This window comes from Staurois parvus, unplaced genomic scaffold (genome assembly GCF_062004578.1).
Source record: "Staurois parvus isolate SC_StPar_1 unplaced genomic scaffold, SC_StPar_1.0 ptg000610l, whole genome shotgun sequence".
NCBI lineage: Eukaryota > Metazoa > Chordata > Amphibia > Anura > Ranidae > Staurois > Staurois parvus.
In genome coordinates, this window is record NW_028318406.1 from 854,330 (window position 1) to 871,575 (window position 17,246).

At 41.4% G+C, this 17,246-nt stretch overlaps 1 protein-coding gene across 5 annotated transcripts in view; it reads right to left on the minus strand.

Moving 5' to 3' along the window:
- Positions 1 to 17,246, minus strand: part of LRRC71 (leucine rich repeat containing 71) — a 138,665-nt gene that overhangs the window by 49,990 nt on the left and 71,429 nt on the right. For all 5 annotated transcript variants that reach the window (XM_089693032.1, XM_089693030.1, XM_089693029.1 and 2 more), the window contains 6 exons: positions 10,469 to 10,537; positions 8,506 to 8,665; positions 8,311 to 8,394; positions 8,142 to 8,231; positions 5,416 to 5,547; positions 278 to 392 (listed from right to left, as the gene is read on the minus strand). In XM_089693032.1, coding sequence (XP_089549158.1) covers positions 278 to 392; positions 5,416 to 5,547; positions 8,142 to 8,231; positions 8,311 to 8,394; positions 8,506 to 8,665; positions 10,469 to 10,537 — 650 coding nt within the window. The remainder of the gene's footprint in view (positions 1 to 277; positions 393 to 5,415; positions 5,548 to 8,141; positions 8,232 to 8,310; positions 8,395 to 8,505; positions 8,666 to 10,468; positions 10,538 to 17,246) is intronic.

Consider the following 17,246-nt stretch of genomic DNA (forward strand, 5'->3'; position numbering starts at 1 on the left):
CCACTTAAACATGACAGCATACAGTTTAGGCTTTGCATTGAGTATAGTTAAGAGAATGCTGTCATTAGGAAGCCGACTTGTTTATATAGTATAACCTGTCCTGGGATTGGGCAAGGGGCGAAGCCTATACCCATTCATGTTTAAGCATCTGCGTCAGGAAAGGAAAATTAATGTCAGGTAAGTATACAATTTTCCGACTTTTTTTCACATCTTGTGACCTAATAATGTATGAGGATCTACAGATTTCACACCCCTGATAGCTCTTATTACAACTTACGTTTCTTGGCTGTTTTGAGGTCGTCTTTCTTGGTTGTTCCACCAGCTTGGGCAGCTGCATTGGAGGTTCCACTTGTCATGTTGTTAGTTGATTTCTCCTCCTTTTTCAGTGTCTCCTATGACAGAATATTCTTTACTTTAAAGTAAACATTGGGTAGATCTGGATTTCCCAATTTTACCTGCAATCTGAGTCACTGTGTAACTTGTATACTTAATTGGAAGTTCATAGGATAGGCATTTCTCCTGCCAGTTTAATAAATATACTGTATATACAATATATTGCCAAGAGATTGGGACACCCCAAATCATTGGATTAAGGTGTTCCAATCACCTCTGTGGCAATGGCTGTATAAAATCAACCATGATAGGTTGCCACCTGTGCAATAAGTCCATCCGTGAAGTTTCCTTGCTACTAAATTTTCCACGGTCAACTGTTAGTGGTAGGCCACGTAAAATGACAGAGCGGGGTCAGCGCATGCTGAAGCGCACAGTGCGCAAAAGTCACCAGTTCTCTGCAGAATCAATAGCTAAGGACCTTGAAACTTTGTGTGGCCTTCAGATTAGCACAACAACAGTGCTTAGAGAGCTTCATGGAATGGGTTTCCATGGCTGAGCAGCTGCATCTAAGCCTTACATCACCAAGTGCAATGCAAAGTGTCAAACTAGTGGTGTAAAGCAGACTGCCACTAGAGTCTCTAGAGCTGTGGAGACGTGTTCTCTAGAGTGATGAGTCACACTTCTCTGTCTGGCTGTCAGACACCGCCCAGTGTGATATCTAGTGATCCACAGAACGGGATTCCCCAGGACGCGGAGACTAAGTCCCAGTCTGCCTTTTCACCAGAACCCCTGATAGTGGGGATGGACTTGTTGCAAGACTGAGACCAGGTCGTGACCCCTGAGTGCACCCAACTGTGGTAGAGGGGTCCCTGCTGAGGGTATGTGCCAGGGGTGAGCCTGAAGTGAAGAGGTTGACAAGTCCAGGTCCCGGACGGGATGAATGGATGACAGTCAGGAGTGAGCATAGTCAGACTAGCCGGGTCAGTAACAGTGGAGGCAGGTAGGTACCAAGCAGCAGACAGAGAGTAGCCGGGTCACGAGCCAAGGTTCAGCAACGGGAGGTCCAGTAATAATATAACAACAGGCAGAAGAGTAGTCAGGGAGGAGCTGGGGGTCAGAGCAGGAGAAGGTCAACACAATTCAGGACAAGCAGGATCGGCAACAGGAACGTCTTCAGAAACACAGGAACAGGAACTAGACCTTGCGGCAACCTGGTCACCGCCTGGCCAGTTTAAATAGTGCGCCCTGCACCGTCATTGGTGCCAGGCGTGTGAGTGCGCATGCGCGGCCACAATAGCCACCGCGGACGCCCAGGTCCTAGTGCCTGCACATTAGTGCACCTAGGCAATCTGCGCATTCGCAGACCTGTGCGCCGTGGCGAGACTCGCAGTCCCTGACACTGGCAATCCAATGGATGTGTCTGGGTTTGGCGATTGCAAGGAGAACGGTACTTGCCTGACTTCCTGTTCCAACACGACTGCGCAACAGTGCACAAAGCAAGGTCCATAAAGACAGGGATGAGTTTGGGGTGGAGGAACTGGACTGGCCTGCACAGAGTCCTGACCTCAACCCTATAGAACACCTTTGGGATGGATTCAAGTGGAGATTACAAGATAGGCCTTCTCGTCCGACATCAGTGCCTGACCTCACAAATGGGCTTCTGGAATAATGGTCAAACACTCCCATAGACACACTTCTAAACCTTGTGGACAGCCTTCCCAGAAGAGTTGAAGCTGTTATAGCTGCAGAGGGTGGTCCAACTCAATATTGACCCCTACAGACTAAGAGTGGGATTCCATTAAAATTTATGTGAGTGCAAAAGCAAATGTCCCCTTACTTTTGGCAATATAGTGTAGATCCAGTAATACTAGTCCTCTGGTCTGAGTTTTCTCATTGACCGTGCAGTCATGTTGAAACTATTCCCACAAAGTTGGGAGCATGAAATTGTCCAAAAGGTCTTGGTATGCTGACACCTTAAGAGTTCCCTTCACTGGAAATAAGGGCCCAACCCCAACCCCTGAAAAACAACCCCACACCATAATACCCCCTCCACTAAAATTTACACTTGGTACAAAGCAGTTAAGTACCGTTCTCTTGGCAGACCCAGACACGTGCATCGGATTGCCAGACACAGAAGCGTGATTCGTCACTCCAAAGAACACGTCTCCACTGCTCTAGAGTCCAACGGCGGCGAGTTTTACACCACTGCATCCGACGCTTTGCATTGCACTTGGTGATGCAAGGCTTGGATGCAGCTGCTCGGAAATGGAAACCCATTCCATGAAGCTCTGTTGTTGTGCTAATATGAAGGCCACATGAAGTTTGGAAATTTGGAGGTCTTTAGCTATTGACTCTGCAGACAGTTGGTGACTTTTTCGCACTGTACGATTCAGCATGCGCTGACCCCGCTCTGTCATTTTACGTGGCTTACCAGTTCGTAGCTGAGTTGCTGTTGTTCCCAGTTGCTTCCACTTTGTTACAATACCACTAACAGTTGACCGTGGAATATTTAGCAGGAAGGAAATTTCACGAATTGGCTTTATTGCACAGGTGGTAACCTATCACGGTACCATGCTTGAATTGGCTGAGCTCCTGAAAGTGACCCATTCTTTCACAAATGTTTGTAGAAGCAGTCTGCATGCCTAGGTGGTTGAGTTTATACACCTGTGGCCATGGAGGTGATTGGAACACCTGAATCCATTGATTTAAAGGGGTGTCCCAATACACACACACACACATACACAACACACATATATATATTACACACAATAAAATACAATTCCGTTGGCAGTTGTACTTCAGGTCTGCAGCTCAACAGCTAACCAAAGGAGCACACACAGAATTCTGACAATGTTGTTACTGACTAAGGGGCAACAGGTTAGCCTGCAACAGGTAGTTCTATTACTGGTAAACTTTGCCACAGATTCACAAAAAATGATCTGATTAAGAAATCTGTATAGACATATATAATGCAAAACATGCTGAAATACAGGGGTTGGACAGTTGGACAAAATTATGGAAACACCAGGTAAAAGAACTAAATTGTTACTTAATAAGGTGTTAGACCACCTTGGGCATCCAAGATGGCCTGAATTCTCTTGGGAATTGACAAATATAAGTCTTGGGTGGTGGATAATGGAATCTGACACCACTATTCATGCAAAAATTGTTCCAGTTATTGCAGAGATGCCGGAGACGGAAAACAAGCCCAAATTGACCATAGTGGCTCTATGATATTGGGTTTTGGTGACTGGGACACCCAGGGAAGGTGCAAGACTTTGTCTGCATGCTCATGAAACCATAATTTTCAAACAGCTGTGTGAATTGGAGCATTATTGTTTTCGTAAATGGCGCTGTCTTCAGGAAACAATGTCTGCACCATAAGGTGTACATGGTTGGCCAAAATTTTGAACATATTTGATGGTAGTGACTCTACCTTTCAAGGTGATGATGGGGCTTGCAGAATACCAAGATATGGCTGCCCAAACCATGATTGTGCCACCACCATTCTTTACAATTGGCACAAGACAGTCCCGGACATAAGCTTGGGTCAGTGTCTGCCATGCGTAAACAGTGTAACGCTTGATTCATTGGACCATATTACAGTCTTCCATTGATTGACAGTCCATGATTTAAGGGTGTTGCACCACTCTCTCCTCTTCTCCAATTAAGCCCAGCAGCATCAAATTAAATGGAGGATTTCCACAGACCAAAGTAAATAAAAGGAAACAGAAAGCGTGTACAGGACTTGTGCAGTATATAATTGGGTCAAGTGCCACTTGGATAGTGCCACATGCCTTGGCCAGTAGCAGGGCTGAGAATGTGTTCTTGCACCTGTCACCTCTGCCAGGAGGATCTTCTGTAGCATTCCTGATGTTAGCAGCAGCAGTCAAGATCTAGTTCTTCCTTGGAGAAAAAAAGGCATGCTACCAGGTTTTCCCCATTGGATGTCCAGAGAACAGGCAATATGTTTTGAGGATTAACCTTTCTCAAGCCTCAAGAGGTTACCCTTGAAATGTGTTGTCTGTTCCCTGGATGAACACTGTCCAAACTGAAAAAAAGTGAGTTGTCACTTTGATTTCATTTAATAAATGTTATTCAATTTTATTGCATGAGATTCATGTTTAAGTGGTGCCTTGAGTCCAGAAAGACCAGATCTTAGCAAGTTTTGCAGGATGCCCTCTATGAGAATATACTAGTTTTTATTTATGGTAAGGAGTTACTCAAAAGTGCAAGTCATTTCTCAAATGCCAGAGAAGTAGATAACACAGTGCTACAGATTTATGAACAGAAAATATCAATTGCAACTGAAATTGTTGTATAATCATGTTCAGTGAGAACTGAATGATTAATATAAAAAGCAAAAACAGAGGTGATGCCTAATAGACAAAGTTTGAGGTCATGTAAGACTAGACAGCCCATATGGCCATGGATACATTTAGTGTTTTGAAGCCAAAAGACTGTATAACTGGACAGTTCCAGGATAAATGGATCTTTAAATGGACTTTAAAGTGACAAATGAATGCCAAACTCCAGCTAACACTTTTTAAGCAATTACAGCAATGTTTTTTTCTTTTAGAAAAAAGTTTAAACCCTATCAATAAAACTGTATTTTAAAAAGTTCATCCCTGCATTCAGTCATAATTTCTGATCCATGCAGCTTCTGCGCTGTTGGAGCCCTTGCTAAGGCAGGCAGCATGTGACCTCAAAATGTTACAAAGGGGGGTCATGACATCATCCCCCTGTCTAAACATTTGATACAGGAGCTTAGATGGGCAGGAATGCTGCCGCAAGGAGGTAGCTAGGGAGCAATGCCTGCCAAGTATAAAAGCCTGGGGGGGCGGTCAAATGCAGATATTGTCACTTTGTCCTGACTGGGCAAAAGAACAGTGTCTCTTTAAACAACTAATATTGATAGAAAGATGTAGACTTTTGTGAAATTCTTATCTCACCTACCAATAAGAAGAATACGCTGGACATATGCACCAACAGTGATCTGCACTGACATTTTGTATGATGATAAAAAGCACACATTGGCAGCTACTCATGTCATTATGTGTAAACTTGAAGCTTATGTCATACCTTCTCCTTCTTCTTTGCTATGCTCTGTTTTGTCTTCTGTGCCTGGGCTTTGTCCCCCTTCTCGATAGCTGAGTTGCTATGGTGGCTAGGTGGTCTCTCACTTTTGGAATCAGTGTGTCTTGAGATTGTTGGCTGTTGAAGATGACATAAAATGGAACCACAGCAGTCATTAGAAAGGACATATTTCTTTTTGCAGTTTTCTTTTACAAAGGATTTTATTGCAGAATAGATAACAGCAGAGAATCAGTCAAAGGCAGATGCACTGACCGACAGGAATAAAACATACAAGTTTTTTCTGAATAATACAGAGTATGTAGACAAGAAAATAAACTTCGTACACAAGTGTCGTATATAAAAAAGGAAAACAAAACTATAAGTTGCAAAAATGGTAGACATTTAGAAACCAATGACATAATAACTATAAGAAACAGTTGTCACTATATCAGCATACAGAAGGCGGGGAAGATGAGAAATGGAGCCTCACTGAATGCAAGTAGGTACTCCACATACAGGGCTCTCAATGGAGACCAGCATATGGATATAGTATTGCTGGTACGGCACTCAAAGCAGAAATCACAATCAGCACAAATAACGTAAAAACAGACTAAACAGAAGGAAAGAGAGGAACAAGGAGAAAAGCAGACAAAAAAAAAAAAAGAGATAAGGGCTCCAGGGGGACTGCGACGGAAAAAAAAAAAATAATAATAATATGTAAATTTTATATCGACAAGAGGGACTGGTCGAATCTCGACGGTTGGGCTATATCAAGCCAGGGAAGCCAGGTCTGCAGGAACTTTGTATGGGTGTCTAAGAGTATAGCCGGCAGCTTTTCGTTAACCATTATAAAGTTCATCCAGTTTTTGACAGCCTCGAAGCTGAGGAGGGGAGTCTTCCAAGCCCTCGCGATCCTCAGTTTGGTAGCCATGAATAAATGCGATGCCTGCTGCCGTTCGGGACGAAGTAGGCCCACTAATGGTTTAAATAAGAGCGCTTCATACGGGTTGCGTTTAATGTCTGTGTGAAACATAGTGCGGAGAAGGGCATAAACTCTGATCCACAATCTGCAAACCTTGGAGCAAGTCTACCAAATATGGACCATGGTGCCTATTTGTTGACAACCCCGAAAGCAAGTCGGGGAGTATGTGGTGATAAAACGAGCCAGAAAAGCAGGCGTGTAATACCATCTATAAAGAACCTTATAGGCATTTTATAAAATGATAACATTCCTAGAACATTTAGATAATGCTTGGGTCATGGTCCGCAAATCCTGCTGATCCAGAGTGCCCCCAAGTTCCGACTGCCAACGCTAAGAACGGACCAGAGGCGTTCTATAAGAAATAATGGAGGAGCAGACCAGAGAGATTAAGCCCGGAGCATGGGGTCTATGTCTGCATATGTAGGGTCCCAAATGCACCTGTATTAATGTATTGATAAAGTGGCGGAGTTGAAGGTAGCCAAAATGCTCCCGCAATGGGATATCATAACAAGAGTGCACAGTTTCAAAGGTGAGTATCCGAATGGGAGAGAGCAAGGAATGTACATCGTGGAAGCCATTGGCTAGCCACCAAGCAAACTGTCCGGGATTGTCACGACCTGGGGGAAATAATGGATTATGTAGCAAACGTAGTAACGGCAGGTGGGCGGAAATGAGGCCAGCGGAATATTTAATAGAATCCCAAAGACGAAGCGTTAGCGTCAGCGTCGGACTAAGGAATGAAGGGCGATGAATAGGAGGAAGCCTTGGCAAAGAAGAGAGTGGTATCAGGTGGGAATCCACCAAGTCTACAGTAGCCCACAAGGGAATATTGTGAGATGCATAGAGATGGGCTAAGGGGACAATATTGGCCGCCAGATAGTAAGACTGAAGATTTGGGACAGATAATCTTTTTGCAGTTTTTGAACAATATCCCTCATTTTTCATTTATAACAAACCTTTTGTGAACTCCGGAGAGTGCCTAATAGTATCACAAAATAAGTTCAGAGAGGAATGTAAGCAACAACCAACCACAAGCACACTCTGGAATTGGCAGGAGGTCAAACACTGGGCAGAGCTGAAAGAGCTAAACTCTAAAGCTGGCTATTCATGGAGTGAATTTAGATTGGCTCTTAAAGAACTACCCGATGTTTGCTCATTGGGTGATGCTGTCAGCCACTTCCCACCCAACATACATTGTAGGACCCTCAGTAGGGACTGACTTGTGTTATTTTAAATATTGAATGTTTTTACTGTACGGGGAGCATTCAGTCCCTGTTCTTTCATGAATGAAATAATGATTCTTATGTGAGTGGAGGATCCATGGAACAGTGAGAGCGAATCTGGAGCCATTCTGTATGCAGCCCGTACAGGGGGCACAAGCGCATGTGACCCTTGACTAGCCATCAAGGTCTAGTCTGGAGAACAGCATATACTGTTCATGGGAGTGTATGCATGAGTAGAAAGGGTGATCAGTTATAGAAGATATTAGTTTAAAGAGATATTGGGACATGTGGATAATTTGGTGTAAGATCTTATTACTTTGGCCTTTATGTTTTGGACTTTATTATTATTTTATAGTGAAGGTATGTGGGTTGAGTGGCATCTTTTGCTGCATTATAAACTAAAAAAGGGGCAAATAAGTAAATAAATAGGACATGCTGAGTCTGCTCTTATGAAGGACAGATCATTATCCAGTTTATGAATTCACCAAAAATTAATAACAGGCAAAAGTATATCTATTGATGTTTACCGATCGTGGCTGTTCCTGAGCTTCCTTCTCCAGTAGTAGCCGTCTCCTCTGTACAATCTCAGCATGTGTTAATGAGAAAAGGCCCAGCACCTATTCAAAAACATTACACCATGATACTGTAAACATCTCCAGAAAGTTCATTTATAGTGGCATCAAAATTACTACCAACCTCTGCCAAAGCCAAAGCCCCATCATCACTAATCTGATTGCTTGAAAGATTTAGGGAAAGTAGAGATCGGTTGAATCTTAAGGCCTAAAAATAATATAAACAAGCAGATGATTATACTTTCTGGCTGTAGATGCTTAGAAATAACTAACATCTCAATTCTCTTTCATGTGATCATTAACGGAGTTAAATTTTTACCTGAGCAATGTGAAGGGCTCCCTCGTCTGTGATATGATTGTAGCTGAGCACAAGAGAAGCCAGGTTTTTGTTGGTCATCTTCAGGTTTCGCAAAGCTTGACTAATTAGTCTTGCCCCCTCTTCATTAATTTTGTTGGTTCTCAAGAATATATGGGAAAGCCTGTATTTATGAGAAGATGTACAATAATATTATCCATCTGAGTCTCAAATAACGTTTCTGCTACTCAGAAGCTTGGTAATAGTTACAGAGAACCATAGGAATGTAACAACTGTTGACTAGGTGAACAGTGTTTTGTACTCTTAGAAGATGGGAGACATTGTGTGAGGTCAGGAAGTTGGTAGCATTCAAGTAACCACTTACACCTAAAACTCAAATGAAAGCCTCAGACGCAGAATTAGTAAGTGAAGCTAAAAATGCTTTACATGTAAGTCTCCACATTTATAAAAACTAAAAACTGAATATTTCAATTATTACATATGCCTATTGCAACTCATTCTTTTAAAGCACTGCTACTAAATTAAACACATTTGCCATATTTAAGCAACATGATGTCTCTATAAAGATATTATACTGCTAATATAAATGAAACACAGTCATCAAGCAGTATTTGCATGTACCCTTTGAAATTTTCAAAAGTACCCAGTTATACAAATATGGACTTCAGTTTGTATAGTCAAGCTCTGCCAGAGCCCGCCTGACCTTACCTCCTAATCATTAAAGCTGTCCATCACACTGAAGAAGGAACACTGAGGTGTAGTAGGGTCATGCTTAAGCTGGACTTTACAAGCGTAACTGCCTTAGCTCATACCTTGCACACTTTGAAGATGGGAGACAGTGAAGCTGACTCACTAAAGGAGTTAAACATCTGTACTTCAAATGTCCAATCATGTGCAAAGTAAAGACTTTCTGAAAAGTCAGTAAAGGTCAGGGATAGTTGATCCAGGGAATATTGGCTTGTCTGGGGTCAGGAGGATTTTTTTCCCCGATGGAGCAAACTGGATCACGCTTTACTGTCTTTTTTTATTTCTTCTGGATCAACTGTGAGTTTAGGATTGTGTATACAGAGGTTTTCTCTTTGTTTGTTTTTTATTCTATGTATTTAATTAGATGGACTTTTTTCAACCTAACTAGCTATGTAATATATGGTAGCCATGTCCTTTGCTCTCCATGTGACAGCAGTCAGGCATTGAGAACCCCTGCTAGAGCTGGCTGAGGGAGTAAGTACTCTGCCCCATGTTTGGAAATTTGGAGTTGTAGGTAGGGTACTGTGGCACAAAATGGAGTCAGCCAAGAACGCTAAAGGTATGATATGGCAAAAGTGCCATATAACACATGAAGATGTCTGCTATACATATGCCCTGTCACTTTGATTTAAATCACATTTTGGCAGGTTTAAACTAAGCACATAATCAACTAAGATATTTGTGAGCAGAAATAAACATTCATGGAAAATCATCCTATGTTGCATTACTGTGAATCAGGGCATTTCCATCGGAGCAGTACTACAAGACTTGCAGGCTAGTATTTTTTTTATGCAAAATGACAGATTAAAATTTCTTTAGGAAGCTGGTAGTTTTGTACTCTTAGGGCAGCAAGCGTAAAAATTTGACATCATTAAATGTGATTGGTTTTTCCTCTAGTCTCGTGCTGCCAGTGAGAGGAATTATTTATTGAAAACTGTTCATTTGGTTTGTTTGACTTCTGAAAGATATGATTCCTTCATTGAAATGATCATTGCATCGCCGTGTTTATGACCAGCACTAGAAGAGCACCTAATGGTACACAAGACAGCACGACTATATAATTGAAGTGAACTATATCGATGATTTAACCATAATAGCCAATCAGATTCTGTCTAATTTTTCCTCTGCAGGCTAAAATATTAATGTACTCTGTCTGTTTAGTGGTAAGTAACGGTACAGCTTATTTAGCGTTAATAATAAATAAATATATTTTACTTACACTATATCATCTGAGATCAGCTTGTAATAAGACTGTTGAGGCAGTGGATTACCTTCCAGTGCAAATACCCTGGTAAAACAATCAAATATGTTTCATTACAATATTTGAATAATACAAAAACAACACATTTGTATTACATACAATATTTACATTTTATGCACATTTGTATTATGTTCAAAACATGACTCCGTTACTAAAAGTATGTTTCAGCAGTCACCAGCACAAGGATTGTTGAGTTCTGAGTGGTGAATTGATAAGATAGAAGCCCAATATCTTGTATATATGTACACTTAAGTTGGCCATAGATGGATCAAATCTCAGCAGGTTCAACAGGGATTGGCCGAGATCGGATCCATCTACGGGCAAGCCAATTATACCCAAGTCGATCCATCGTGTCATTCCTTCACAGTGTTCTGTGAATGCATGAACTATAAGTCCTGACAGCCTTGGCGTTTGTCGGTTTGCAGTTCTCAATGAACTACCACAGAGCTGTGGAGCACTGTGGTAGTTCATTGAATCTTCCTGTCAGTATATCAGCTTGACCGTACATCTCATGCAGGGAGGCAGATATAATGACAGTCTGCAGGAGACCTGCAAGGCACCTGTTATCTTCTGATCGCTGGTGCAATGCTTAATAGGCTCTTGCAACCAAAAATAAATCATGCACATTTTTTTACCTGCAAGAAAAATATGCATTTATTATTTTTGGTCAAAAGGTGAACTTACCCTTTAAATTATGATGTCCAATATGAAAAAAAAAACCAAAAAAACAGTGCAGCACTAAAGCATAACTAAAGTAAAATTTATTATAAACCAACGTAAGAAAAAAATTTATATCACAACTTTTCAAGAATCAAGTCCATTACATAATTCCAAGGAAATCATAACACCTCCAAAATACAAAACAGGTAAACACACTTCATCAATTACCAGAAATGATTGCCCTTGTAATTATCAGTGGTCAAAAAGCACTCCGTATTAATTAAGTGACCCATGTGGATTTTCAAAGAGATAATTCCAAATTATGATTTTCATAAAAATCCAGGAACCAAGAAATCGGAATGCAAAACAAAGTATCCCACATAGTGTAATATGTACAACAACCACTCTATATAGAATAAAAAAGTGCTCACTGACCTGTGAAGAAACCATTGCGATCATGCACATACTATCAATATGACCCTGCAACAGGTTTATAATACTTAAAGCCCAATCTGTGAGAAGGAATCCTTTCCAAAAGAATCATCTGCAGCCAGGAACAGCACCCAACACATCACTTCCAGTAAGGGGCTTTGCTGCTCATTTTGAGTGCTGTTCCTGGCTACAGCTGATTTTTTTGGCATGGATTCCTTCTCACACATTGGGCTAAGTTTTATACACCTGTTAAAGTGCTGTTTTTGTATACTGTTTGCATGGTAACAACAGTTTGTTCACAGGTGAGTGAGCACTTTTGAGTTTTATACAGAGTGGTTGTCGTGCATATTACACAATGTAAGATATGTTGTTTTGCATGCCGATTTCTTGGTTCCTGGATTTTTATGGGAACCTACAATTTACATGATGGTATTGTATAGTCTGGAATATGACTGTTATATTACTGTAAGGCTACCAATACCTTGTATAAGTTCCTAAAAAATGAAAAACAAAAAGTTAAAAATAATTTTTGTAGGAATTAGGTTAGTCAGCCAGCAGCTCCCACGTAATTTGATTTGTGTCCGTTTTATCCATCTTGGTGTTATAATAAATTGATAAATTGTAAAAGTTGCTGCAAATAGATAGGAACAAGTGAACTATTTAATAGAGGAAAAAATACCTAACATCAGAATTCCCCCCAAAAATTCATGAATATATTGCCTAACACACCAGACTTAGCCCCTCGCACAGCTAACGCAACAAAGTTTGCTGCAAATCTAGCACAGGTATTGTCGCCTCTATTTGTGTGTGTATTGGGTTCTACCCATAATTTTCATCGTACGGTCCCCACTACTAGGCTTCCTTTTGTTTACGAGATTGTATTGTCTCATACCAAAGGTACATGTACATACCTTTTTCATATTTGCAATTTGTTTTCAACCCTCATTCTGCCATTCCAGGTTGTAAATGTTGTACTTTTCCTATTTTGTACTGTTTGATCTACACGACTGTATACATGTACTTTGTTTCAGTCTGCCCGTGACACATGCATTTATTATTAAATGCCTTGCCAACTATATAATTGTGTTGTGATATCTGTCATGTGTGCAATGCTTTATGCTAATAAAAAGTTATTTGATAAGAAAAAATTGTAAAGTGTGCAAATCAATAATGGGAATTTTATTTATGTAAATTGTATCTAAACGAAAAATATAATACAGTATATATAAATATAAACCCTAACTGAATAACATTTAGTTCACTGAAGCATGTATAAACAATTAAGTAAGAGCTGTCAAAATGTGTCCTTAATTTGCCACTTCTAGTATACATCGTAAGCTCATGTGACAGGGTGAAAGGACTGGAGCACAACTGGGTGATTACAGAGTATTGTCACCCTATTTTACTTATTGATTACAGGTACTAATATAGCGCTGACAATTTATGCACCACTTTAGATATTTATTATATATTCATATCAGGCCCTGCCGTCGAGGAGCTTACAATCTAAGGTCCCTAACTCACATTTATACAGTACATACACATACTAGGGTCAATTTAGACAGGAGCCAAGTAACCTACCAGCAGACACAGGGAGAACAGCTGTGGTTAGGATTTGAACTGACGACCCTATGCTGCTAGGTAGAAGTGCAAACCACTAGTGTTGGGCTCAGTGTTTGAGTTGAACGTAAGTTGAACATCGGCCATTCGTGTGTTTGCTGAACACACGAACGGTAAGAGCGTTCGGGGGCTGTTCGCCCGCCAAGTGCCCCACAATGCACTGCGCTCTCACAGTTCATTGTGAGAGTCGTGATTGGCCAAAGCAATGCATCCGACCACAGGTCAGGTGCAATGCTTTGGCCAATCACAGCACAATGCACTGAGAGCCGTGATTGGCCAAAGTCACGGTGACTTTGGAAAATCATGACTCACAGCTAAATCCATCATTAGTGTTCCCCCCTCTGTGTCGGAGGTGTTCCTCCTGCATCATAAGTGGTTTCGTTTTTTCTTCTTTGCTTTCTTAATATTTTTATTTATTTATTTATTTTTTGCCGTAACAACAGCAATACAAATATTTAGGGCATACTGTAATTTCTGTTCCTATATAAAGAGAAGAGTGTGAACAGTGTGTCCACAAGAAAGCGATTACATAAAGGACAAGGCGGTACACCAAAATGTAATCGTGAAATACTTTTATTAGCAAACTTGCAGTATCAAGCAATTTAATCAAAACTGCACAGTAGACATCACCTCACCTATAGACAGCGGGACAATACAACCTAAAAACAAAAATAAAAAAAGAGACATCATGGCTAGGCCAAAATGCATGGTATGCTGAATGGGCAATGACTTGACTGTCTTCTGCCAAGACAGCAAACACATCGGGGTGCACCAACGGGATAAATATGTATATATCAATCAGATAATTGGTTATCTTTTTTCTCTTGTTTACTTTAAGATTATTACTTTATCAACCCTTTTTTGGTTACTGCACAGCATCTACTTAATTTAGTGGTACCCACAAATATCTATGCTTGCATTTAGTTTTTTTTTTGCAGGTATTACTCCATCTGCATCAGCAGTGGTTCCCCTTTTTTTTGGGCTTTCTACATTTTTTTATTTTTTATTATTTTTAATTATTTTTTAATTTTTTCCAGCAGCAGCAAAAAAATTTCTTCAGAATTGCCGTTCCTCCTGCTGCGTTAGCAGTGGTTCACTTTTTTTTTTTGCTTTCTTAATTTGTTGAAAATAATGTATTATACATTTTTTTGCTGCAGCAGTGGCAAAATTATTTAGGGCATAATTGATGTTCCCCCTTTTGCATTGCAGGTGTTCTTCCTTCTGCATCAGCAATGGTTCCCTTCTTTTTTGGCTTTCTGAATTTTTTTATTTTTTCCAACAGCAGCAAAAAAAAAATATTCCATAATTGCTGTTCCTACTTCTGAGTCGCAGGTGTTTTTCCTCCTGTTTCACCTGTCTTTTTTTTTACTTTACTTTTATTTATCTTATTTAAATTTTTTTTGCAGCAGCAAAAAAAAAAAACTCTCCATAATTGGTGTACCCCCTATATTCTTTATTTACAAAAAAAAACAAAACAATAATAAAACAGTTTATAGTGCACCAAGAGCAAAAGTATTGTACCCAAGCACCAAATTCCCATCTGCTTCAACAAGCTGTAAATGGGAACTTCTAAGATTCTTTGACTGTCATGGAATACTTCTTCAGAGCTTTCATCCAGAACTTCGTAGGTCAGTCTTTTGGGTGCCCTTATCTCCCTTCTTTCACTAGACTATTCCTGAAGGGAAGCACTCTCTGCCTCTTCTGGGTTTAAGAGTTCAGCAGCCTCCTTGCTTTCAGATTCTTTTCTAAAATCCTTTGGAGAATCAAGTTTAAATTCCGGGAGAAGGAAGTCATCAATACTGAAGCTTGATGAAGAAGTAGGCTCAGCAAGTCATGTAGGAATTGTCTCCAAAGAAGATGACATTTTTGGATGGAAACTTGTAGAAGGGGCAGTTGAACTCGAGACAGGGGTGGATGCCAAAAGGCCATCCTTTATAGAATCCTTTACAGTTAGAATTGATCGCCAATCTATTCCCATTTCCACCCCCTCTTCCTCTTCGTTCCCCTCCTTCTATGAGACTGGGATGGGCTGAGGAGGGAATGGGGGAGATCTGTGAGTCCGAAGCCAGCCAACAGGTGGTTCATCTATCTGGACTGGAACTCACACAGCATCAGATAAAGGCAGAAAATGATTGTGATTCAATGATTTGACTGGGCTCTTCCTCCCCTCTGGGCGAATTTGATAAACAGGTAGATCAGGTAACTTCCGACAGACAATGAATGGTTGAGATTTCCAGCAAGCTGCAATTGTATGTTTCCCTGGGATCCCACGGGCGACTTGGCCTCTCGCCCAAACATCAGACGATAGGGGGAAAATCCTGTGGCACATTCTCAGTACTTTTAAAGGGGTTTACCACTGCAGCAATGTGTTGACTCCATTGTTGCTTCTTCTCCAACGGCAGGGTGTCCAGCATGTTCAGAAGAATTCCGTTGAAGCGTTCTGGCTGGGGGTCACCTTGCAGGTGGTCAGGAGTAGTTCTGGACTTTTTGAGTCCTAACAAGGTCAATAATTCCTTAATTAATTTGCTTTCAAAATCCTTGCCCTGATTTGACTGGATTCTCTGCGGAAGCCCATAGTGCACAAAGAACATTTATACTAACACATTTTCCACAGTAGATGCTTGCTGGTTCATTTTAGGGAATGCCCTGGAGGTGGCCCAAGGGGGCAGATTATTTTGATAATGTCTTCCTTTTTATACAGCTGAGACAGGTGCAACAGTACTGTTCCACCTCGGATTTCATACATGGCCAATAGAACCGGTCTCTCACCAGCAAGCAGATTCTTTCATGCCGCAGGTGCCCATGATCGCTGTGCAATGACATCAGCACCTTTTTCCTGAATTTTGTGGGTAGAAAGAGCTGTCAAAGATCTTCACTTCGGTCCGAGGGGCCCCTTTAGTAGACCACCCCCTCCCTCATTTCCAATCTATCGTACTCTCAATGGACAACCTCAGCATCAGGGGGATCTTCCACCCACAAGAGAATGGGTTGCTTCTTCATGAGGGCTCTTCTCATCAACTGACAGAGGGGATCTTGATCCTCAGCCTCTTGCATATCCTTGGTGGTGAGCTCTGGTAACTCTTCACCTTTCAATTGACATATGTTGCAGTAATATGGTGGGATGCAGGCACTCCGGGCTCCCACTACTGTAGCATACACTACCCCTTGGCTATATACTCAGCTCCTTGAATCATGGCCTAGACCACCTTGAGGGATACCTACAACCAGTCTGGTCCAGTGGTATGGCGACAATGAGGTCTTCTAGATAGAGCATCTGCATCCTTATTCCCTGCTCCAGATCTGTATTTCAGTCTGAAATAAAAGCCAGATAGCGCAGCCAACCATCCATGTTTAGCTGTGGTGAGCATGTAGGTTAGAGGATTATTATCTGCCTTCACAAGGGATTCAGTCCCATATAAATAATCCTTCAACTTGTCCACCTTGGCCCAATTCAAAGAAAGAAACTCCAACTTATGTGTTAGGTAACACCTTTCAGCGGGGGAGAGGCTCCAGCTCATGAAAGCCACCAGCCACAATAGCCCAGCATGCTCTTGATAGGGAACCACCCCCGGTCCCTCACAGCTGGCATCCACCTGAATTTCATATGGCCTGGAGGAGTCGGCATAAGTCAGCACAGTGGCCTGTGTTAAACATCGCTTAAGCTTGATGAAAGCTTGCTCACACTGCTGGGTCCACTGACTACTGATGGGCTCCCGAGATCTGCTAAACCCCTTTTTGGGGGGGGGTTCTTGCGCGGCAAAATTGTTTCTCCCTCCATATTCTTCAACAGGTCAGTGAGGGAGGCAGTTGTCTTTGCGAATCCCTCCGCAAACCACGATAGTATAAGCAGAATCCCAGGAATTACCTCATTTCTGTGATATTGTTGGGTTGAGGCCAGGTAGTCAAGGCTTCAATCTTGCTTGGATCTGTAGCCACCCCTTTTGCAGAGACCACGTGACCCAGATAGGTGACTGAATTCCTGTAGAATTGGCACTTTTCCAGAGACAGCTTCAAGCCTTCATCA